Consider the following 23521-nt stretch of genomic DNA (forward strand, 5'->3'; position numbering starts at 1 on the left):
TGCTGTGACACCATGAGCATCGCCTTCAGCCTGGTGATGCTCTTCTTTTGTCATAAACCCCTGCTCAGCAACTGCATGCTGACAAGAGCTGTTAATAATTCTTTTCTTCCCTTCTATCTAATTATTCCCAAAAGAAGTAGCATTGAGCTAAAAATAGGCCTGAGCGTTCTCCAGATCTGCAATTACTCTCTCAACTTGTGCTTGTCTACACCATTTCTTCAGCTAATCACTACAGCACCAAACATGCCAGAAATGTTTGAAATCAGCATTCAGTCTCAGACACAGTGAAAGACTAATAATGAATGTTGTTTATACACATTTAATTCAACATACCAGAAGCAACTTTCTCACTCTCTTTAGCATTTTATTTGCTTATAAATACAAGTCAATACCACAAGATGGCACTTCCTTACTTGCAACACATACTATTATAAACACGTACCCTCTTCAAATACTCCCAGATGTTTACAACACGTAACTTTTCAGTGGTTTTGAAACATTTAAAAAAGCAAGGCCTGCTACAAACCGTGTTTGTGTTTGATGTATATTAAATGAGGTCAGGTAATTAAATTCAAAAAAAGAATTTATAAATAGTTCAGATAAGAAAATTTAAATACAAAAGCAGAGTTTGTATTAATTGAACGGAATAACAATTTAAACTGGCCGTAATGTATCTACATGCTTTTGTTTAATTTAAAACACTTTTTGAACAATCAGGCCCTTTAGCCATTCGTCAGAGCACTCATCTGTCTACTCAACACTTTAAAAAACACTTTCAGTTCAGAAAGCACCTCCTTGGCTTCTTCTTAGCAATCCTTATTCTGTCCTGTAGGTGGAAATGAAGCGAAATCATATTCCAGACTAGAAAACAGGATAAGAAGGAAGAAACTTGAAAAAACCAGATAACTTCAGACACTCCGACTCACTACGCTTTGCATTTCTCACAATACGCGATCCAGTTTTAAAGTCTTCGAACGAAATGTAAACACTAGAAAACTCATTGTTGAAATATGTGAAGAATAAAGAACCCTGCACTAATATAGTGCATAATGATGCTGTGTCAAACTTGTCATTTACGGTAAATGTCACATTTTCCTCCAGATTGTCGTGCCTTTTTTTTTTTTGTGTGTTGTTTGCTTTTTGGACCAATTCCATCAGATGTTGGCAGACTTTCTTATTATAATTCCCATTGCTCAACAGGAAGAGATGCATTTTCCAGTTTCTTCAGGAAAGTTTTGCAAGGTCCATGACTTTGACTCCGTTATTTTTTAATTCAGGTGGCAAAATTTTAAGCTTGCAGTATTTCTGTTCTGCCCGGTTATCACACATCAGGAGATTCCTCAAAAAACTGAGAAGTCTGAGAGTTACAAAAAAGAAAGCGGTTAAGGCAGTCGATGTCTACGTTTGGATTTCTTTAATACATTACATGTCAATGTCTCCGTCATAGGCTAAGGTTAGAGGCTTCTGTTGTGGAGGAGTGCTTTGATGCTGCTTGCTTTTTTTGCTGCAAGAAAAATAAAAGTATTTCAGGAGGCAGAAAATGTTAATACTGTGTGAAGCTCAAATGCATCAACATAAAAAAAACAATCCCAACAAACTCCAACATAAAAATCAACTTCCCACACTGGCTATTCCAGTTTGCAACCAGACGATGTGGCAGCATGGAGGCTTCTTCCAAGAAAGCCGGCCTACTTGGAGCTACTTGTGTGTTATTCCATGGGTGGTGTGGACACACAGCCTGCCAAGGAAGGGCAGCTCAGTGTGCAGCCAGCTGTGCTTATCATCTGGAGAGGAAATCAAACACATTTGTCTCTGGTGTCTTCTCACAGATGATAAAACAAAGAACACCTCACGGAAAAATTGAAACATAAACTGGCCTGGCCTGGGATATTCCTATTCTTTTCCTTGAAACAACAGTAGTTATTACTGAGAAATACACTTCCTCATTTCAAGTCTTCAAGTGATGGAGAAGCATGTAATGCTGTTTTAAATATCCTCAGTATGTTCCACTGAGTGATCGCAGATAATCAGTAGCTATATGACTCCAAAAAAGAGCTGCAGCTTCAATGCATCGCCCAAACACTGCTTTTAATTGAAGAGAGAATGAGAGAAATAATGAGAGAGGATAAATTCTGGGTGAAATGGGGTAACGTTGTTGTCAGGACATGGTTGGACTCTGTCATCATGAAGCCCCCCATGAGACGTGCTGGTGCAGATCAGAGCTCTGGCATGCACAGTGCCCTATTTATAACAGTGGCTAGTAACAGCAGCTTTGGGCACAAAACGTGTCTCCTTCTGAGGTATTCACGGCAAAAACCTATTTAGGGATTTCCTGAGCTAAGACATAGATCCAGAAAACCATGCTTAACACCAAGAAAGCCACGCTCCCATCAACTGTTCTTTTACTCCATTTATTTTTCTGGCTCGCACAGCCCTGACAGCAGTAAGCTCACAAGGTGGTAATGCACAGTGTGGAAATAAAGACCTTTTGTTTATTTTAAACACTTCATCTGATGCCTCCCACTTCTTATATTGCATGAGATAAAGATTCCCTGGGCCCTTTTCCAACTCCATTTACGATTTCATAGTTCCCTATTGTATTCTCACATCAAACACCATTTTCCAGCTGAATGACTCCGTTCTATTTGGTCCTTCCTTGAACAGGAAGGTGCTCCTAGATCCAATTGGCTTTCTTGCCTTTTTTTTCAGCTTTTTAACTTTTTCTTTCTTTTTTTTTTTTTTTAAGAATACAATAAACAATAAGAATCCATTCCCAATCCCAGCAGAATTCTGAATATATAGGTTTACTGATAACCAAAAGGAATTATTTCCCTGCATGACCGCCTTCACAGTCACGTAGGTTAGCAACTGTAATGTGAAGTTTTACATTGCTCTGAGGTATGGGCCAAATGAGGGTAGGTTTCTAATCCACGTTGCATTCTTCCTTAATGCCTTAAGGATTAAATCCTAAAAACAAGTGAGCAAACAAAGCCCCAAAACCCCGTGCCACGCTCACCACATCAGGAAGAATGTGAAAATCAGGAGAATTATGATGAGGAAGCCGCTAGCTGATACTCCATACACCCACATCTTCAGCTTACCATCTGTTGGAAGATTGGAAAACAGACAGAGAAAGAAAATACAAAACGTTTTATTCTAAAGTAAATGAATTCTTCTTAAGAGGACAAGTAAGGAGGAAATACACAAGCAGAACTCATAGCATCACAGATGGAAAACACAATAATGAGATGCTGGGAAAAATCCGTCAAAAATGTTTTTGATAGGAAAGACATTCCTGTAAAAATCAATTTTTTTGAACACAGTCTTAAATTTGGTAAGGACTTTAGATGCTTCTCGATGAAAGCTGAAAGGAAATCTTTGTGTCAGCTTTCCAGAGCAGCACTATTTCATAACCCACAGCCAGCCCCTTGTTGTGGGTCATTTGGGGTAGCCATCAGCACGCCAAAGAGAACCAGCTGCTTAGAGCTGCAAAGTGCCTGGGCAACAAGTGGGAATAAATTCAGCTTAGAGGAAGAACAAGGATAGGCTTTGTAATAGTAAGAGGGATGAAGCTGTGCCACAGAAAACATAACAAGCTTCCAAAAGTGAGGTAGGGCTGCTGACAGGGCTGCTTGGTCTGTCCCCAGGCACTGGCATGGGACTCGCTCTGCAATTCATGCAAGAACCCCTCCACACACATTTCATCTCGAGTGTTGTGAAACACTTCCTTCTGATAGGAAGTCTCAATACATCTTACTGGGACAGGTTGTGAACTAAAGCTCTGCATTAATAATAATCATTTTTAAAAGGATCAATATTTCTGCTTCTTGCTCATTTCTGGCTGTAAAGAATTCCTGGTGGACAAACATGGTGGTATTTTCTCCACGCAGCAGCAGTCGGAGCTGATTCATATCAACAGTTATTAATCCACACTGGCGGCAGAAATATGAGCCCTCTCCATGACCACAGACATAGGCTGGCCAGGTCCATTTCAAGCGCACCCATGCAAGTGGGGACTTACTGCATGGGACACACATGGAACCCATTTTACATTTTATGTTGGAATGATCATTTTTTTCAAAAGGAAACATAATTCATCTGATCCCTTTCTTTCTTTCTGGTTTTGGTTGCGGGTTTCTTTTCCCTCTGGGCTTTGTGGGAAGTCTGATATCACTCACAGACTTTCTCCTCTTTTCTAATCACTTGCAGCCTATCCTCCTCGTGAGAAAAGCTCTGTTCATCAGGTCGGGTTTTAGTTCTTCTCCTGATGTCCAGGTATGAAATTTACAGCCAAGAAACATTTAGCAGTGCTGCAAAGGGATTGTCACAGCCAGCACATGGCACCCCACCAGGTCTGCTATGAAGGCAGGCAGGCTCTCCAGCTGCAACACAAAGTTGGACTGCACCAACCAATAATTTAAACAATACTATTTAAAAAGTTCCTGTGTTGAACTCTGGCCTCCCAGAGCGTGGCAAAGAATGGAAAAATAGCCTGATTTGAAATCAGTTCTGTGTGCTCCTGCAGTGCATTTGAAAGAACAAAAACATCAGACCCATTAAATCATTACAAAATTTGTGTTCCAAACCGTAACTAGGAAGGAAAACCACAAATTAACTAGAGAAAGGCACATATACTTCTAGTGACAGATACAAGTCCTTAGACATACACAAATGTCAAGGACTATAGCACTGAAGGATGATAAATGCCATCCATACAGGGAGCACTCACCACAGTTTTGCTATCAAGAGCATAACTGGTAGGTAGCAGTGGTCTCCTGGCTCTGCTAGCACTAATTACTGCAATCTCCCAGATGAGTAAGCCTCAGAGCCTGTTTTAGGGCAGTAATTACATATTTTGTCAAGAGGCAAGACAAAGGGGAACAGTGTGAAGAGCACCAGCCTTGAGCTGGGTCTGAAGGGCACATACAGACTGAAGAGAACCTATTGGATAGGTTGATGATACACTTAGCACATGTAGCATGTTTATTTATTTGCCAGATACTGTTGCTGTAACATTTATACTCTCAATATTACATAACACCACGTTCTGTTGATGTTCCTTAGTCCCTGTCTGTTTCTTTTGTCTCTGGTGGAGAACAGGCTCACAAATGCTGCACTGAGGTCAAGCCCACCAGAAGGAAGCTTTGCAGCCTGGAATGCTGATTAAAACAGGACTGCAGCATCCACCTACACCTCTCTCCCTTTTTCTAACCTCATAAAGGTATCAGTTGAAGATGTGACACCTAAGGAAAACAGCCCACGGAGGGCCATGGTTGCTGTCAAAAAGGCAATTAACCCCAAACCTGTGACTCAAACAGCTGGTGAACTGTGTGCGTTTCTGGATGATGAGTTTGGTCAAAAAACAGCCAACTTCAGAAGGCTGTGGAGCAAGCTCTATTAGCTCTGAGACTGTCAACACAAAGGTTAACTACCGTATGCAAATCAAATATGTAAATATAACATTCAACGTGAGATCACATATATCAGGAAGAATTACGGCTCCCGGAATCCCCCAACAGAACCTTAAATTGCATGTTTTCTAAAATCTCATGTTCATTACAAGCTAATAGGAAACAAAGGCAAAGTCAGAGAGCAGAAGAAAGGGAAGATGAGACTAGCAGGATATGGAGGCAACTGACGTCTTTCAGTAAAACTTGACTCATCTGATACTTTTGTCTCTCATTTTCAAGTTATATTTTCATGTCTTAAATTTAATATGCATAAATTAATATCAGACATAGTGAAATTGGTGACCAGCTGTTTTAACAATGGCACGAGTCCTGTTAGAAGGCAGGTAGGTGTGCCTGTTCCAGCTGGGAATGATGATAAAGAAGCCAAAGATGCACTCAGGACTCACTGCTTGGGCACAGCAGCCTGCCTGCTTTTGGCTTGTTTTTGTTCTCTCAGTGTCTTGACTTCCAACACTTAAAACTCCAAACTTTATGCTTCCTACTGTACTTTTTTTCATACACTTTCGAAATATGTCAAGAAACAGCTCACGTTGTCTTTAATGAAGCCTTAAGCACTTTCTGCTCAGAATCTTCTGAAGTGCTACCGATGTCTTCCCTGGTCCAAATGCATTACTTACTGAAACATCACAGATAATCGTTCCAAGCATCCCCCCAAAGTGCATTTAAATATACTTTTGCAAAATATTGTCGCTCCATTCTCTTTGCTATCTCTCAACATAAGAGACTGTGATTACTCTGTACAGGCACAAAGGAATGGAAGATGACACGCGAGTTAGAAATGTGAGGCTGCTCTGCAGCTCCAGATGCAATCTCTGATGTTACGATCTACAAAGCTTGTATCTTTCTTACACAGTATCATTGTAAAGAAAATTTATTCCATTCATATTTAAGTTTCTCACCTGGATTAAAAGGTTGAATAGACCATCCTTTGAAAATGTCATGCATTTTGGAGTTGACGGGTTTATTTTTTCCAGCGATGGTCTTAACATCAGCTTTCTTATCTTCTAAACCTGGTACCTTCATGCAGTAATCCAGCAAACCATTTGATCTCATTATTTCTGTATATCCTCCCTCACAACCGCAGACTCCTCTCTAGGTGATAAAAGGGAATTCAATATTAAAACATTAGCATCTTCTCACAGGACAGCACAAACTGTATGTAAACTATCAAGAAATGGCACGGTACTTAGTGCACGTGTAATTAGCGAGTTCACTGCCACCAAACCAAATGGGCCAGGAGCTGGTGCTGCAAACCCATTTCAGCTCAAACAGCCATGATATACTTGGGGAATTGGTTGAAAGAGTAATTACAGAGAAGCTCGATATGGAAACATTCTCATCCCAACAGGTTTAATCATAGGCATCTGAGGCCTGATCCAACTCAATAAAAAAATTAGCAGTGACCCTGCTGAGCATTAGAAAAAATTAACGAAGAAACAATCCCAATTCAGACCCAACTCTCTATTCCAGTGTATTTCTGCTCTACTATTTCACAGGGCTGTCTATAAGGAAGTATTGCTCTTCTGAACAAATATCAGCAAGGTTAGACCAGTGTAGGAACTTTCTTCCAGAGGCTCTTTAGAATGTGGCGGTTCACTAAACAGGTCCTCCATTTTCTGGATGTCTAATTTAATACAGCTTTTTTTAGATTGCATTTCTTTTCTAATTATCCTATAATTACAATGCCCATGAGGAGGTCTGATATGCTCTGCACAATCAGAAAACTGATTTACAGGATCTGTGATAAGAATTTAACTCCTGACACCTCAGGAGTTTTTGCCACAGCCCCCCCACTTGTTGACAGACACAACCATGAGTTTTTGGTGCAAAAGGTGAAGGATGCCTTAGCAGTTTTTACAGTAAAGAAATGCACATCTACCCATCATGTTATCATCCTGTAGGTGCTCGTAACAACCCTAATGTGAGCTCGCATCCAGTGGTTATTCATCCCATAAGATACTCAGATGAGACTGGAAGCTCTGGAAGCTGTTTTTGAAATAGAAATATCTACACCTTAGCTGTATGTGGCTACCTTAAGGTTTTATGTTCTGTCACAGTACTGACAAGGAGGACGAGGAGAAGGCATTTTTGGAAGCTCTCTACCTGGATTTCAGTACCTCCAGGAAGGGACATTTGCAACCTCAGTGGCAAAGAGGAGACGGGGGCTCAAAGATCCAGTGGATGCTGCTGATGGTCACTATTTCAGCAAGTGGCTTAGTTTTGGCTTTGCTTTAGGGGTTAATGTGGAGGTAGTGGGATCAGGCTGCTACAGTTTCCTTGCACTCACAGGGGCTTCCTGGAGGAGGCCATGGAGGAGCAGGAGAGCAAATACGCTTTTGTCTCCTCTCTTAATAAAGTTTTAAATGGTCCCCTTGCTATGTGGCAGTAAAACAGCATTCAGTGAAAGTTAGACCAGAAGGTTTGAAACCCTCCCCACGAAACAAAACCAAAATTATAACACTTTGACACATACCTCTAGTCATCTGCACAGAACTATGTAGCTTTCAGAGTGAAATTCCTACAACTGCCTCGAGGTGGTATCATGGGCATGCTAAACTACCTCTTAGCTCCTAGAATGTATTTAACATACAAAAGTCATGGAAAAGATTTTGCAATGTACACTCCTCAGCCACATTCCGCAGCAGCAAAGTACCTGGGTGCAGTAGGAGAAGGGTTTTCTGCATGCTGGGCTGCAGTGCCGAACTTCAGCAGGTTTGGTCTGAAGAGCACACCCTCCTGGAAAAGAAGTTACTTTCAAAACAAGAGTGCTTTCCAAAGGAAAGAGAAAAGGGTATGTTTTACAGTATTTCTGACTTGGATCACTGCACTGCAAGAAGTGGTTGCTTGCTTATTTTAAATAGCTAAGTAGTAGACCGCTGAACACATTAGCATTATATCTGTAGGAGTCGTATTAATTAATTTACTTTAACAAGGCAGGGAATTATTATCATACCCATCTTATTAATAGAGAAAAGAGATATACAGACTTAAGCAATTTGCCTCAGGCCACATAGGAAGTTGGGGACAGAATCAGGAATTAGATGCAGATCTTCTGTGTCCTCATTAATGTCTTATCTACATAAGAAGACATAATCCACATAACACCTTAGCCCATTCTCACTTGGGAAACTGTGCTTCTATAGGAATAAAAAAGTGTTAATGAGTTCTTACCTACTTGGCAACCTTCGCACATAAAACTTTTGTATATTATCTTAACTACTCATTATAAATAGAACTAGATAACATTTTCATTCCCGTTCTCTCTTCATTCATTCTGCGCATACCAAGATAGATCCCGTGGATGTGCAAGCCCTATTACCTTTGCCAACCTCCTGTACAGCTTCAAAGTGCTGACCATGAATTTCAGTTTTCATCCTGTGCAGGAAGAATTTGTAGGTCACAGCACCAGCAGGAATCTCACAGCCTGAGTGATCTGAGATTCCTGTCTATTGAATAGAAGAAGCATTACAGAAGCTGGGCTCTTTTTCATTGCATGTGATTTTCTCTCCACAGTTACAGGAAGGCCTAGGCAGGCCTGTTAGTAAAGGTGCACTCATTTCTTCCTGTGACCAGCTCAGCAGTCATAAAATCATAGAATCATTAAGGTTGGAAAAGACCAGTAAGATCATCCAGGCCAATAATCAGTTCGGGTACTTCAAACAAATGTCCTCATGCAATGACATGTGCCATGGTGACCTGACAGCAAGGCTGCTGAGTGCCCACCTTTCCTTCCTACACACAGCTCTGAACTGAACTCCCGGGGAATCAGGAAGCAAAGCTCTCCAACCGCCCTCTGAACAAGTGTTGCAGAAGAAATCATACCTGGAAGAAGACTTGCCAGCCACGTGTGCTTTTGGACATACCTGTGACATTTATTCCATCTGAGCGCTGACACCACACCGTGCGCACATTGTCTCGCCAAAGGCTGGTTTTCCACAGGTACTCGTAGCACTTCCCCCCTGCAACATCAATGCCACTCAGCCTTCACTTTTCAATAAAACCAGAATAAGCTCTTGAGCAGGACAAACCCTGGCAAGGCTACCTGAGCAAGGCCGTGTTTCCACCACTTGTCCAGAGCAGCTCTCCGTGTTCTCAGCAGGCTGACGGATGAGCGCCCTGGAGCGAGCTTGACGTCCTGTTGTTTCAAAGCTCCTGCCATCGATGCATGTCAGCTCACAGGAGCTCCACTCTGACCACTCAGTCAGGTGGCAGTCACCTGCACGCAGAGAGAATAAACCGTAGGTTGGCAAAAGGAATCAGCCTTAAGGGATTAAGGACAAGCTGAATACAACGGCTTTAACAGTGAAATAACCCCAGTTTATCACCCAATGGTATGCATTATACAGATTTTCTGCTTCATGAGAAATCTCATTTTCTCCGAAAAGAAAGTCTTTTTCAGGTGATCTAGAAACAGCAGACTGAGCATTTACCTGATCTGCTGAAGTACGAATTCTTACTGCAGCAGCTGACAGTGCTCAGCTATGCAAGCAACTCAGTCTCAGAAAGCTATTACAGACAGAAATGTAGTGTGACTTTCAAAAGACTTTACCTGGGCAAGGCACAGAGCACGGTAACTGCAGCACGCTCTCCTTCAAAGGTAGCTCAGCACATAATGCATTTTCTACTGGTTTGGATGTAGCAGAAACAGATGCATCATGCACTACGCACGTGAGGTTGCGGACTTGCAATCCATCTCCACACTGTCCACCCTAGGAAATGACAGAAAGGAAAGAGACACCCATTGCTGCTGCTAGCAGACGGCAGAAGAAATACACTTGACTCCGCCTAAAAAGAACTCAAAGATATAAACCCAGTTTCTGGGCTGCAACAGTACCCTCAGTTATGAGAAAACAGATGGAGATCAACTCTGTATACAGCTCTACAGAAGCTCAGAGGCAACGGAACATGGAAAAGTGTGTTGCAGACCAATTGGGGAGAAGAGCACATAAATCGTTTCCTCTCCACACATGGGAGATGTGGGAAGAAAGGAGTCACTGAGCAGATGGGGCAGAGCTCAGGCAGGTGCTTTCCCCAGCACAGCACTGGAGAAAAACAAATGTGAAGAGCACAGCTTTAGGAATGCTGATCTTTGCCCAGGCAGCAAAGCTCCTAGGAGAAGAGATGGGTACTGTAAAAGCTGAACTCAGCCATTGGATGAGCTCTCCATGTCTACAGTTAGAGTTTAGTGAATTTACTGATCCTTAAGGAATGCCCAGTTCAATAGACACCGAGGTTTTTGGCTTCCCTGAAGAGGCCAAGGGTAGAGCCCATTCAAAAAGGAAGTAGCATTTCCATTCACCTCCCCTAATGATACAGCCCAATATGAGCACTTAAATGGCTTAAACTCAAACAGCAAAAAACCATCAGTGCTTTTAATTAGGCTGCAAAGATTAACGTGTTGTGTAATTTCTTAATTGTGCAGGGAGTTATAGGTTCTGAAGTGGACACAGATCACCTGCCTTACTGAAATGCCACCTGTTAGCACTGACTCTGGTGTGAACAAGCAATAGGAGGTTCAACGCAAGCCATTCCGTGCTCTTCTGCCCAGCCCTGAGATACTCTGCCATGCACCAAACTACTTGCTGAAGACTTCCTTTACCAGAAAATCAATATCATTTGGCTAACCTGATGATCAAGTGCTGAAGATGCTGTGAGAATTGATGCCCCGAGGCTATTTCCAGAGGCTGGAAATGTTTCATTTTTTCTCTGAAAAACAGAGCTGCAATGACGTCTGAGGTACACAGCTTAAACCTGTGCGATGCTTTACGAATGTATGTCTCAAACCTTGTGGAAATGGCACTTTGCAAAATTCAGTAGATAAAGCTCAAGAAGAAGGATGAAACATTGCTTTTATATAACCAAGGGAAATGCTACTTTGAATCACTTGGCAGTAGATTCTTTTAAAATAATGGACTTCATCTGTGGAACAGAATGGCTCCTACCAAGTACATTTATTCGGCAGCGTGTTTGATAGCAGGAATCTCAAGAATATCTCTCCTGTAAACACGCGGCACCTTTTTCATTTTCTCCAGACCTCTTCTGTTGCTGACACACAATGAAATGGAAATAGGGGCATAAATAGTTGGACTGAGAGTAGTTGCTTATCAAAAGCATCTTAGAGAAGTATTAGTGTAGATCTACCATATACAGCCAGATCTCAAGTTTTTTAACACCGTGTTTCATTTTAGTTGGTATGTAACTTACTGTTCTAAATCACTGTTTCACCGCTGAAACCTCTATTGCAGCCCGAGATTAATGGTGTGTGAATAACTCACGCAGCTGTCAATTGGGTTAGAGTTCTTGGAAATTGCTGGTGGAAACAGAATGCGATGTGGAGAAAATTCTCTGGGGAAATGGGCACTAATCAAACTGCAGTCTGTGCGCAGCTCAAGGAGTGGATCAAGGAATTACTGAAGATTACTGGGAAGGACAAAAAAACTTTTAAAAAGATACCTGTTCCTTTATAAACGAGACGTAAATATGCAAGCATTTGTCGACACAACTATGTTTGAATAGTCATATAGTGGCAGAGACATAAATATAAGTAGCACGAAAAGAATGCCTTTTTTTTGGTAGTTTCCACTATAAAAGTTAGTGCGCCTCAAAGCGACATTTTTCATTCTTCTGTCAGGCAATATTGACAGTACATTCGTTTAGGATAAAAAAAAGGACTCTAAACCAAACACCAAACAAACATGTTAGCTTTTTAACAGTGCCTTCCATTTGCTTGCTTTCACTCAAGACCAGAAATGCATTTTCACAATGAGCACATTCAAAAGATAAGGTGTCGTACTGTCACTTACAGAGCAAAATGACAGCGGGCTTTTTTGATGTTTTTGGCAAGGTCATGAGCAATGCAGGAGCAATGCATTAACTTCCTTATCATCCTAAAAATTATTCACGTCTCCAAAATTATACATTTGGAGACCAAATTAATAGGTGTGGAATCAGTGGGAATTTGCTGCAGTAGTGGCATGATGAGGACTCAGTGAGTAGCTGCTAATCAGAGGAGCGCTGCTGAGGAAATGATCGAATATTCAAAACTTTGGGGGACCAAATCTATTTTGTACATACTCTTCCTGGGGAGGTGTGAGCTGAGGTCTGCCGACACAGCAGCCACCTACAGCACACGGGCTCACAGTCCCAATAAAACACCTTGTCGAAACGTGCCTTTAAGAAAAGTTCTCCCTTTTTAGCTTTTACTGGGGTTCATGTGTACCCACAATCATCTTAGGTAAAGAGCTGACTGGCCAATACTTTCACAGGTTGATGAGCATTTCATCAGGTAAAAATTTTCCTTAATGAGAAAGCACTGTCTGAGTACATTTAAGGGACCATCTTTTAAAACACTTTAAATATCAAGAAGGGGGTTCTTGGTCTTCTTATCAACATTAGGCAGCTACTTCTTGGTAATATCCAGCTACTTGGCTTGTATTCCTTTAATGAAAAAATTATGAACGCCGTCACCCACTACTAATTTCTATTTTCTAATTATTATTATTTTTTTTACTAATCAGTGTGAAACACCTCAGCTCCCATAGGAAAAAGACTGATGTAATGCATCCCATTAAGATTCTGTGTACTGCCTGTTTTCCAAGTTCCACATCCCTCTGAACGCAGCAGAAATGCCCACACTGGCAGGGGGGTGCTCATGGCGTGGGGAATTGCCCAGGGAGCAGTGCACTGACTTACAGACTGTGAAAGCAAGCACTACAAAACACTTAGTGGGCTGTACTCCTCAACACGCACACACCTCTAATTATTCACACAAAGTCAATTTAGCATAAAATGGTCCTTCTGCAATTAAGAAATGCAGTCTCAGTTATCTCATAATACAAGGAAGAAATACTTTAGCCTTATAATGAGTTGTCCTGTTTACATTACTCCAGGAGAATTTCACGATACGCATTTCAGTCTTACCATGGGATGTATTTACCTTCTTCTACAAAGCATCCTTGAAAACACGACTTCTGAAAGCTTTCTTTGGAAAGTACACTTAAGCTTCTTTTCCAGAAAGGCACAGGAATAAATCACCTTGTATTTATGAACTACATTTAATTCCTAAGCACCTCATTAAAGAGAACTGAACGTGGAAAAAAAAAAAATGGCTCCTCTCCAGAACAAAGCAAAGGGGGGGAGAAACTATAACACAGTAATTTAAGGAGAGAAGCAAGCTCTATCTCACTGGAAGTGCAGGATGATATCTGGCTAAGCAAAGGCTGTGATTACTTGCTCTGAGCTGAAATATAGCAGGGTTCTGGATGTGTTATTTTTCTGGAATATCTGGGGTCTTAATTCAGCTTCTCTACTAATTCTTTTATCAGCTATGTTAGCTCCTCTGCTTGAATCTCTCATCCCTAATGCTTAGCAGAATTTGCTTCCCTTTGCCGGACAGAATATCAGCTAAGGGTGTTATACATAAATAAATACTGAGTGCAGCATATACAAAGGCTGAATTCACATCCTTATCTGCAATGAGTTGTTCAGCACAGGAATGAAGAAGAAAGGTGACCCTAAAGTGTATTTCTGGTTCTGTGATCCTGAGCTGTCCAAAGGCTGTAATCAAATTTCAGTTCCAAAAACACAGGTAAATTCTGGCATTTGCTACAGGTCCATCAGCTGCAGCCAGAGATGGAGCAAGCACACAAGCCGTGAATGCTGCAGTAAAAGGCTGATCAGAAAACACAAAGAATGTGTCGTGACTTCCACTTTTGGCTTCCATTCCCTACATTTGGCAATACAGAACGTTAGGTAGGGGTTTGCACATAGGTTTTGTGCCACAGGATGAGACAGAGCAATTCTCCACCTGAACCTCAGCAAACAGGGCTCTCAGCAGCCTGAGCGGTTTTCATCTTGTCTGGAAAACTCACACCTGCCTGATTTGAGTCACCAACTAATCTATTTGAATACAGAAAATGTCAAAGGACAGCTAAGGAGAGAAGAAAAAGCTTAGGGGAAAAAAATATCAGTTCAAGGCTGACAATGGCCAATGGCAGTGGGAGAATGACTGCAGTGTGGAGGGCATGGGCAGTGCCCTGCTGCTAGCAGACTCCAGCCATTCTCCAGCTGTTAAAAAGAGCAAGAAGGAGCCCACACTCCTTACACTACTGCACTAAAAAACGTGCAGGAAAAAAAACTCCTATACTGCTCTTAGAAGAAGAGAAAAAGCTATTTTCTCGTTAGAGTTGCTTTATATAACTAAATTATAGGTCACCACAACTATGCTTGCTCAAGCACATTCACTACATAAATCTTCTTTAATACATCTATAAGCTCACACAACTTGAACCTATATTGCTATAAATCGCTGCTGCCAGCTGAGAAACCATGTGCACAGGTTTACATCCCTGAGTTTCCCCTGCTTAACATACATCTTATGGCGTCTCCAACAACTGCAAGAGAAACAAACATCTCCAACCCAACACGGAGGATCTATGGTTACCCTGAGGTGGCCGTGAGCTGTACCTGGAGTCTGCATGACGACCAGGGCCCGAGGTGCCAGCTGTAGCAGGGCTTCACCGGGCAGCTGCGGTGCTGGCTGAGCTGTCCCGGGCAGGGCCGACCCTCGGCCGCGGCCTTCAACAGCACCGTGCGCCCGCGCACCATCTGGCCTGCAGAGAGAAGAGATGGCAGTCAGCAGGTAGGAGTGGATTTAGGGGTGCTCTGGGGGTTAAGCATGGTTACAAGCTCATCTTCCATCAATAAAAATGCTCTCTTTCGTAAAACAAATACAGCAATTACTGGGGAAGACTATTCGGCTGGTATGGATGCAATTACCAATCTTCTGCCGCGTGATGCAGTTGCTGATATTTCTGAACACAGTGTTTAAACAGTTTTCTACGTTTCCCAAATAAGTCATTTGTTTATGCAACACAGTTAAATACTTGACTAAATCCTGATTATTAAATATGACAAGGAAAATAATTCCTACGGAAGCATCGTTTCTACCACCATCCATTCAATATGTTTCCAGAGATTTTTAACAAATGAAATCTCCCTTTTATGACCAATTATGTGCACCTAATTTGAAAACTGCAAACACCCTAATGGCTATTACCGTCCATAACCACTTCTGCCATTTCCATTAAAATCCTATTTATTATTGGTGAAAACTTCTTCAGCTACTGAATGGAAAAAGCAATTATGTTACTACTTTTGAAATAATAAAACTGAATGCACCCATTAAAGTTACAGCAATTCCATTTCCCTCTCCTTTGCTGTCCATTTATATCCAGGAATGTTTTCACTCAAAATGATTCAATTAGAATCCTGGCTCCAATTAAAAAGAAAACTGGAAAAAAGCCCTTATGCAACGGAAGGCATAAGATTGTGCTATGGATAAATCTTCTGCCTCACCTCTCAATAGATGGGGATTAGAGAGGCAGTTAAAAATAGGGAAAAGGATTCAGTAATAAGAGCACACCCATGCAAAACAGATGCAAGCCATAATTGCCAACCCCCTGACCAGGAAGGAGAGCAGGCTTTGCAGTGAAGCATCCCGTTTGTATTTCAGCCATTTAGTTACCATCTTGGATACTGCCATCATGAATGTCTCTACAAGCAGGGTTTCCCAAAAAAGTCTGGCAAGTGAAAATTAAAAGCACACTCACCTGAAAATGCTCCTGACACATCTCAGTGGGTTTTCTTAGCTGTACAATGCTATTCCCTCGTTCTTACCCACTGAATTCCATTTTTAAACCCATTTAAACCAATTTCAAGACTTCTTCCTTTCCGAGTTCTAATCCTCTGGACCGAGGAAGTTTGTAACAGAAGTGATGATAAAAGCTCTCATCCACATGACTGTGCATTCAGCCATTGTAGAATTAGACACATTAGGAGGTGGAAAAAGCCCTCCTAGCTGAGAAAAAAGATAAGAACTGTGGTGCACAAGGAGAGCATCCATTCTGCTGCTGGCACATGGAGAGAGAGGGCTGCAGCAATGGAATTGAGATACCAAAGCACTTGTAAGCAGGAGAACAAGAGAAGACCAAAGGACATGATGCTGCTTACTCCAGAACGGGAAGCACATCCAGGGATGCTGCAACCAGCGGCATTGTGCAGCTCGTAAAATTAGGCTGGATGTTAGCATGTAGCTCTGAGGACTGGTTAGCAATGGAATAGGTTCTAAGAGAAAGCAGGAAAGCTGTGGCTGTGGGGTTTGCAGGGGACAACACAGGGAATTCCTAGGGCAGGCAGCTCACTGCTGAGCCCCATAGGCATGAGCTGGGAAGTGGCAGCCACAGCTCCGAGTTAAAGATCTGAGCTCGTTCGGAGGGAGTCGAAACCCTGAAGTATTCATCAAGCAACTTTAATTAAAGACGTAATTTCCTTTTATACTCCCAGCTTAACAACTTTCTAACAAAATGTAAATGGGAAGATCACTGAATAAAAAACACGATTTTCCTTTAAAGAGGAACTAACAACCATTATGTTTTTATTTACACCTTATTTCCCCACAGTGGGTTATCCAAACCCTTTAAAATCACTGCATTCACAATGGTCAGATGGTGTTTGCCTCATTTCTTCTATCTCTTCCTTCCCATACCGTGAAAAAAAAAATCATGAAAGAAATTTCGCCTAAGAACTTCTGTTGAACTGTCTCTTGGGTGCAATCACTGCAGTGGATCTCTTAAAGCTCTGTGGTTTATTTCCTCACTCTATAAACATTACCTAGGTGCTCCATTGCCGCTCAAGGAGCAGAAAAACTCCACCTGTCTTTCCTCTCTAAATACCTTATTTTTTACTGCCTATGCAGAACAGAAACTCCACGCATCTAAATTCATTTTGCTTCCAACATAAACTCCAGAATAGAAAAAAGCAATTCTAGCCCTTCCTTTAATTTCTTAATGATTTTTTCCTTACTTTTGCAGTGAATTAGCCTCAAGTCTGTCTTCTCTGCTCTGCAGCATTAAATGTTATGTGTGCTTAAAACTGGAAATAAGAAATAATTACTTGGGGATATTTACATGGCAGTGTGTGTTGAACCCTGTGTAACTCAGGTTAAGTCCCATCATTTATCTGACAAGGTCACTTTCCTAAGTGACAAGGCATAGGTTTAGTCGCTTTTATACTATCTTACACACCCGTAGGAGAGAAATTATATCAAACTGGAAAATGTTTACTTAGAAAAGTACAAGTTCCCCTGGCGTTCACTTGGCTCAATAAAGGAAATACATCCTGGGGGGAATCATCTTTATCCAGCATGTTGTTATTAGCTTTAATCCTAGGAACACCATGCATTAACCCAGTACTATACACCTTTCCATAACAGTGCAGCAACTGGTATGAGGAAGCTTGCTACGTAACACAAAGTCAGTCTCAGGCCCCAGCCAGCATCCAGAGCAGATGATGCACAGAACCACAGCTGCAACAGGCAAAACGTGTTACACGTCTCTGCAGGCTCAGTGCAGGCAGGGAAGAGATTTACTTTACTCATCATCATTTATAAAAATCAATATATTCGCCTTCGGCTGCTGTGTACCAGAACCATGTTAGATGTCAGCACCACATCCACAGCAGCACTGCATCATGTTTAAATGCATTGTTCCATAAAATAAAACCTAGGCAAGAAAAAGGCACCATCTATTAAAATACATCACAGCAAACCAAGTTACTGGAAGAAAAGGACAGAATAAAAATGTTAGCAGTGTCGCTTGAGTCAAGCAACATGTGAAAGCAGACATCGAGCAACACTAAATTTTGATCTGGATGATATTTAAATTAAGTTTCCCTTTGAAATTGTTTATGGTACTTCAGAGGGCCCTTCACATGCTCTCCAAGAAAGCCGGAAAAGCAGAATGTTATTCAGAGCTCACAGGAGAAGAGCAGGGCCAGTAACAGCACACACAGCTGATTCGCTGTGAATTATTTCTGAGAAAGGTGCATTTAAGTCCTATTAAGTCACCTATTATTGGTAATAGGATGATCTTTTAGGTCTTTTCCAACCTTGGTGATTCTGTGAAGTCCTACAGTTTGGCTTCACCAAAAAGTGGGCAATTATTTGTTTGGCAAAGGGAAGCAGAATCACTGTTTACTACCCCATATTCCCACAGCTTGTTTACAGTCATCCTTTGGCTTCCTGTGTCTAATTTGAGGCTTAATCTTATTCTCACAAATGCCAAAGAGAAACTCATGGTGATTTCAAAAGTATTGCAGCCTGTCAACATTTGGGAAGGAAAGCTGCATGACACTCATCTGTGAAATACCACCTGTGAGTGGTACATCGATAATGGCTTCTCTATTGATACTACCATTAGTAGTATTTATAGCCAACTGGAAGATAAAGAAGAAGCTGAAGGGAAGAGGTTGCTGCTGTTGTTTCTCAGTTTCTGCTGTTGGAAACACACAAGATGCCACAGCTACAGGACTGTTGCAAAGGCACCTCCATCACCTGTGTTTGGTATTGGAATTCAAGGTAGATTTCACAGATGTTGATTGTCTGTACATTCACAGAATAGTTACCTCCAGCTTTTTAATCATACATGTGTACAGCCTGATCTGCTCCAGTCAGTTTTCTACTCATCACATTACACTTATCTTGTCTGTGAAGCAGAAGATGACCCAGATTGAGCTAAGCCCGTGCTTGACTACATGGTTTAATTATCTTTAACAAGGTCTGACACCCCCAGCAAGGAACTCACATAATAGCTGAGGTCCACTTCTGCAGGGCACTGAAGACTTCAGTTGGCTCTGGTCCCTGCAGAAGCCCAGCTCTGGCTTAGGACACAAAGCAAGTATTTGCTCCATAAATGCATTACCAACCAGCAACTCTCTGACCAGTCTGTAGGATTCGGATGAGCATTTCAGGATCAGGAATATGAGACATGCCTCTACTTGCAGCAGCCCATCCCTTTGCAGACTGTGCTGTCTGAGTGCTCAAGAAGAAAAGACCTTCAGGCACTACACAGGACAAACTGCTCCATTAATCATGCTAAAAGCCATAAGGAACTCACAACTTGCTGTTGCACTATTTATTTTAGTGAGTGATTGAATACTCCAAAAAAATTTTAAGTCCATTCAGCAACATGAGCATTAACCCTCCAAAATGGATTTTGAAGAAAAAAATAAACTTTGGAATTAATAGCATTCCTAGAGCGTTGTTTTTAAAATACTATCTATGAATTATTCATTTATGTTAAGAAAGCACAGTTTTACAACGGGGCAAAAAACTCAGCGAAGAAAGAACGGCACTAATCTAAATATTAAGCTTCTTCTCTAATATGTTTTGGCTTCTGAAATCCACCTTTAGGGATCATTTAATGGAAGTTACAGACTTTTTTCTTTTTGACCTTCAGTGAATTTGGTTTAAATACTCCCTGTAAATCTGATGCACGTTACGAGCACGGGAAATAATATCATGAGCGTATTTGGAGTACAATCTTAAGTGCATTTCCTCACATCAACACTTAAAGTTTTGTTTAACTCATACAGAAGCAAGGAAGACCCTTTTTCTTTTTCTTTTTCTATTTAGGTGAGCAGCTATGTAAAACTTTGCTGAAGTTACTGGAGTCATTCAAACACTTGGGGAGCTGTGGTCACAGGATGGAGACAGCAGCACGTAGTAACTCAAGAGCCATATTCTTACTGTATATATTCTTTCTTCAATCTGATATTGTTACGTAGCTAAAAGCAATATGAGAAGATTTTCATTTGATTACTTATCTCTTTATCAAGAATCCTGTAACTCCCCAGCATTTCTGCTAACTCTAAGCACTTGTTTTATTTGGGAGGGGTTCATGTTTTCTGCAGCTGAATTCTGAAAGTTTAGATCAATAACAAAATAGTCATAGAATCATTGAGGCTGAAAAAGACCGCTGAGGTAATCTAGTTCAATCATCAGCCCATCACCACCATGCCCACTATGCCAGGTCCCACCTTCAGGCATCTATCTGCTCGCTTCCTATTCTGCACTTTGAAAACAGCCTGTTACATCTCTACAACCCAACGTTTCAGGAATGTGAGCATGTCCAAAACCATCTCTTAAACGTTTGCTGTTACTCAGTGCTCAGTCACTCTGCAGGGCTGCTGTATGCACAGCAAATGTTCAATTTCTATGGTACGTGGTGGGATGGGAAGGCCAGGAGGGCACTCACCGCCGGAGCCACACGTCTGGGAGCACTGCGACCAAGCTGACCACGCCGACAGCCGGCAGTCCACCAGGCACTGCACCACGCACTCGCTGCTCGTCTCCGCCGGCTTCTCCAGGCGACGCTGTCAGCGAGCAACAAAACGCACACGTAAGCCTTAACCAGGGCGACATCATGCTGCTGAGGGGCAGAAAATTAGGAGAATTCAATTAATCTTTGCCCGTCTCTCCGCGGCGCGCGGCTTCTCTCTTCACCTGCTCGCAGTGCCGTGCACTGACCGTCTCCCCATCACTGCGCACGCAGCTCAGGAGCCGCTTCCGAACTCCTCGCCCGCATGTCGCGTTCCCGTTGAGCTGGCACGTGCTCCAGGCTGCAGGCACAAGACACAGCACTCTGCTGTAACTCGCCTTTGAGTTATACTTCACCATGTTAGCTCGTATCGAATCCAAGAAGAAAGCACACAAAAGGAAGTTGCTCTTCAGTAAAAGCGAGGCTCAGATTTGAAGCTCAGTGCTTCGCACGCAGATAATCCTTAACAAAACCAGTACACCACGGTGCACAGAAAACTGTTAAATGCTGATAAAGCGTATCAATTAAACCCAGTTGGTGCATTTGCAGGGCTGTATTGTCAGAAAGAAAACTTCACTTTGATAAAATAGCTGCAGAAGTTTCTGAAAAGCAACTATAATTTCATCCGTTTTATGTCTCAAAGCAAAGCTTCCCATTATTTCAAATGGAGCTCAAGTACTCGTGAACTAAAACAGACATTACTAGGAGAAGGGAATTCATATCGTATTGCTTGTCCAAAATTATGAGGAGCAGTACGCAAGCAAAGCAAAATAAGCCATAAAACACCACTTAAACAGAAAACACAACACACACAACTGAAATTTCCATACACCAACAAGAAATAGGAAGCGTATGAGCAGAAAACATATTACTTTGTCTTCCACCTTTGATAAACATCAATGCTCAACTGTCCTTCATTTCTGAAATACGGTGCTAAAACAGGTTTCATCATCATGCTGCTGGTATTTCTCAGGCTCAGCTCATATTCAGGTGCAACAGTTTCTGCAGCTCTGCTCTCCCTCCCCACCAGCCTACAAGTTCATCTCAGATCTCCTCTTAGTATCTTTCTCAACAATCTGAGTTAGTCAAAACAAAAGAGCTTGCACTTTTCCTTTTGCTAGTTCATATGAAACCAATCTAATTGCTCCCAACTAAGGTCAAAACAATGTATTTTGCTCTCAATATCCTGTGCCCACCCAGATAATCTATATCACCTCCAGATCAGACTTCTGTTGGGTATTACTGCCTTCCCTGGAACCACACAGATATTACATTCGCTTGTAACTGAAGCTTTGCACACAGTTCTGTTGACGACCCAGCAAAACAAGATCTCATTTGACTCGTTCTATTTCCAGCACACCCACAACGATAACTGCTAAAATCCCACATTTATCCATTAACCTGCAGAAATGTAGGCATGTAATTAGCGTTAGTGAAATTAGCGATGTCTGCAAGTAAGCCTTGTAATGACGAGGCTGTAACCAACACAACAAGCAAACATAACTAACAACACAACTGGAGAAAGCCTTTAAGGAGCTGGGCATTTTATGTATAGACAATTAGGAAAGCAGAACACCAGTTTAATGTGCACTGTAATTGGTGCCACTTCCTGGAAAGAATAGGCCAGAAAATTATACCTACCTGTTAGATTGTACTGATACTGGAAGCAGTTTTGGTTAAGAATACATGGTTTCATTTGTGTGTCTTCAGGACAGGGCTTTCTACTGACAGGTGATCTTAGCACTTGCCGAGTTCGGGTTTGCACAGTACTTGGATCACACACCTGCATACAAAAGCAATGGACAGCACAAAAGACCCTGGTGAATACACAGACATTGGCTGCTGGGGCTGTCGCAAGTACACCCACAGTGCTGAGGGAGAGCTGTGCTGACAAGATGGGGTGACTTGTTACAGCCTCTGACATGATATGCCGATGTCAGGATGCCTGTAATCCAGGATTTTGCTTGTTCACATAGTCACATGAATATAAGCCAACTGAGGTCTATTTTCATTTGTCCTGGTGCATCACAGGCACTGCAGATGTTTGTTTTTACCAGCCCTCCATCCCTACCTGCTTTCCATTTCAGTTGCAGTCTTAGCAAGAGTGATCAAATGCTACCAGTCTTACAACATCCCCTTCATGGTGAGGTCAGCACCTGCTCATCCTCCAGCCTCCAGGACATGAGTGACATAAGCTCTTCTCTTCTCTTGGAAGTTCACATGGAGGTGCCACCCACTTCTGCCTGTGCATTTCTTCAGTTTTTCCCTTGGTTTAGTTAATGTGGGGATGGTTTGGACCAGAGAGCACTGTGTCACTGCCACGTGCCCAGCTTAGCAGTCACACCCACACCACACTGCCTGGGGAGGATGGAAATTAAATGGCTGTGGCAGCGGTCAGGGCTAATTGGTGGTTAAAAGCACTACAGACAGATGTTTTGTCTCATTAAAGGATCTCATAATAAAGTATAAATAGGCTGGCTTCTTATTCTGAAGCCAGGGTGATTATGGAAGTATGTAATAGCCTTTTTGGCTGTAAGGCTGGGACAGAACACCAGCCCTGAGGGCTCTGGTCCACTGAGGCTCAGCAGAGCTCTTCCACAGTCCTACAAAGCGGGCAAGTGAGAGTGGTCCCAGCAAACCTAATGGAAATGAATGCCAATTAAATAAATCTCTATTATCCAGAGGCATTTACTGAACAAGATGACCTATTAATTCCTAGCAGTCTCTCCTTAGGACCAAAGATTGCTCTGGAACAGCAAAGAAAATGAAGAAAACAAAACATGTAGAAAAATATTTTCGTAAGTAGTTGAGAATTTAAAACATGATTCTTCTACAGAGTCCTTTAAATGAAATGAAATAACAAAAACTAACAGCTTAAAGCCACAGGCTTATTAT

The 23521-nt window shown here is 41.9% G+C and overlaps 1 protein-coding gene across 5 annotated transcripts in view; it reads right to left on the reverse strand.

Moving 5' to 3' along the window:
- Positions 1 to 311: 311 nt before the first annotated feature.
- Positions 312 to 23521, reverse strand: part of THSD7B (thrombospondin type 1 domain containing 7B) — a 282914-nt gene continuing 259704 nt past the window's right edge. For all 5 annotated transcript variants that reach the window (XM_072342394.1, XM_072342396.1, XM_072342397.1 and 2 more), the window contains exons 19-29: positions 22268 to 22409; positions 20812 to 20927; positions 20564 to 20681; positions 14937 to 15082; positions 10021 to 10180; positions 9514 to 9687; positions 9335 to 9430; positions 8125 to 8207; positions 6371 to 6563; positions 3017 to 3104; positions 312 to 1504 (exon numbers count right to left, since the gene is read on the reverse strand). In XM_072342394.1, the coding sequence (XP_072198495.1) occupies positions 1423 to 1504; positions 3017 to 3104; positions 6371 to 6563; positions 8125 to 8207; positions 9335 to 9430; positions 9514 to 9687; positions 10021 to 10180; positions 14937 to 15082; positions 20564 to 20681; positions 20812 to 20927; positions 22268 to 22409 (1398 nt within the window). In that variant the 3' untranslated portion in view covers positions 312 to 1422. The remainder of the gene's footprint in view (positions 1505 to 3016; positions 3105 to 6370; positions 6564 to 8124; positions 8208 to 9334; positions 9431 to 9513; positions 9688 to 10020; positions 10181 to 14936; positions 15083 to 20563; positions 20682 to 20811; positions 20928 to 22267; positions 22410 to 23521) is intronic.

The sequence above is a fragment of the Excalfactoria chinensis genome, chromosome 7 (genome assembly GCF_039878825.1).
Source record: "Excalfactoria chinensis isolate bCotChi1 chromosome 7, bCotChi1.hap2, whole genome shotgun sequence".
In the NCBI taxonomy this organism is placed as follows: domain Eukaryota; kingdom Metazoa; phylum Chordata; class Aves; order Galliformes; family Phasianidae; genus Excalfactoria; species Excalfactoria chinensis.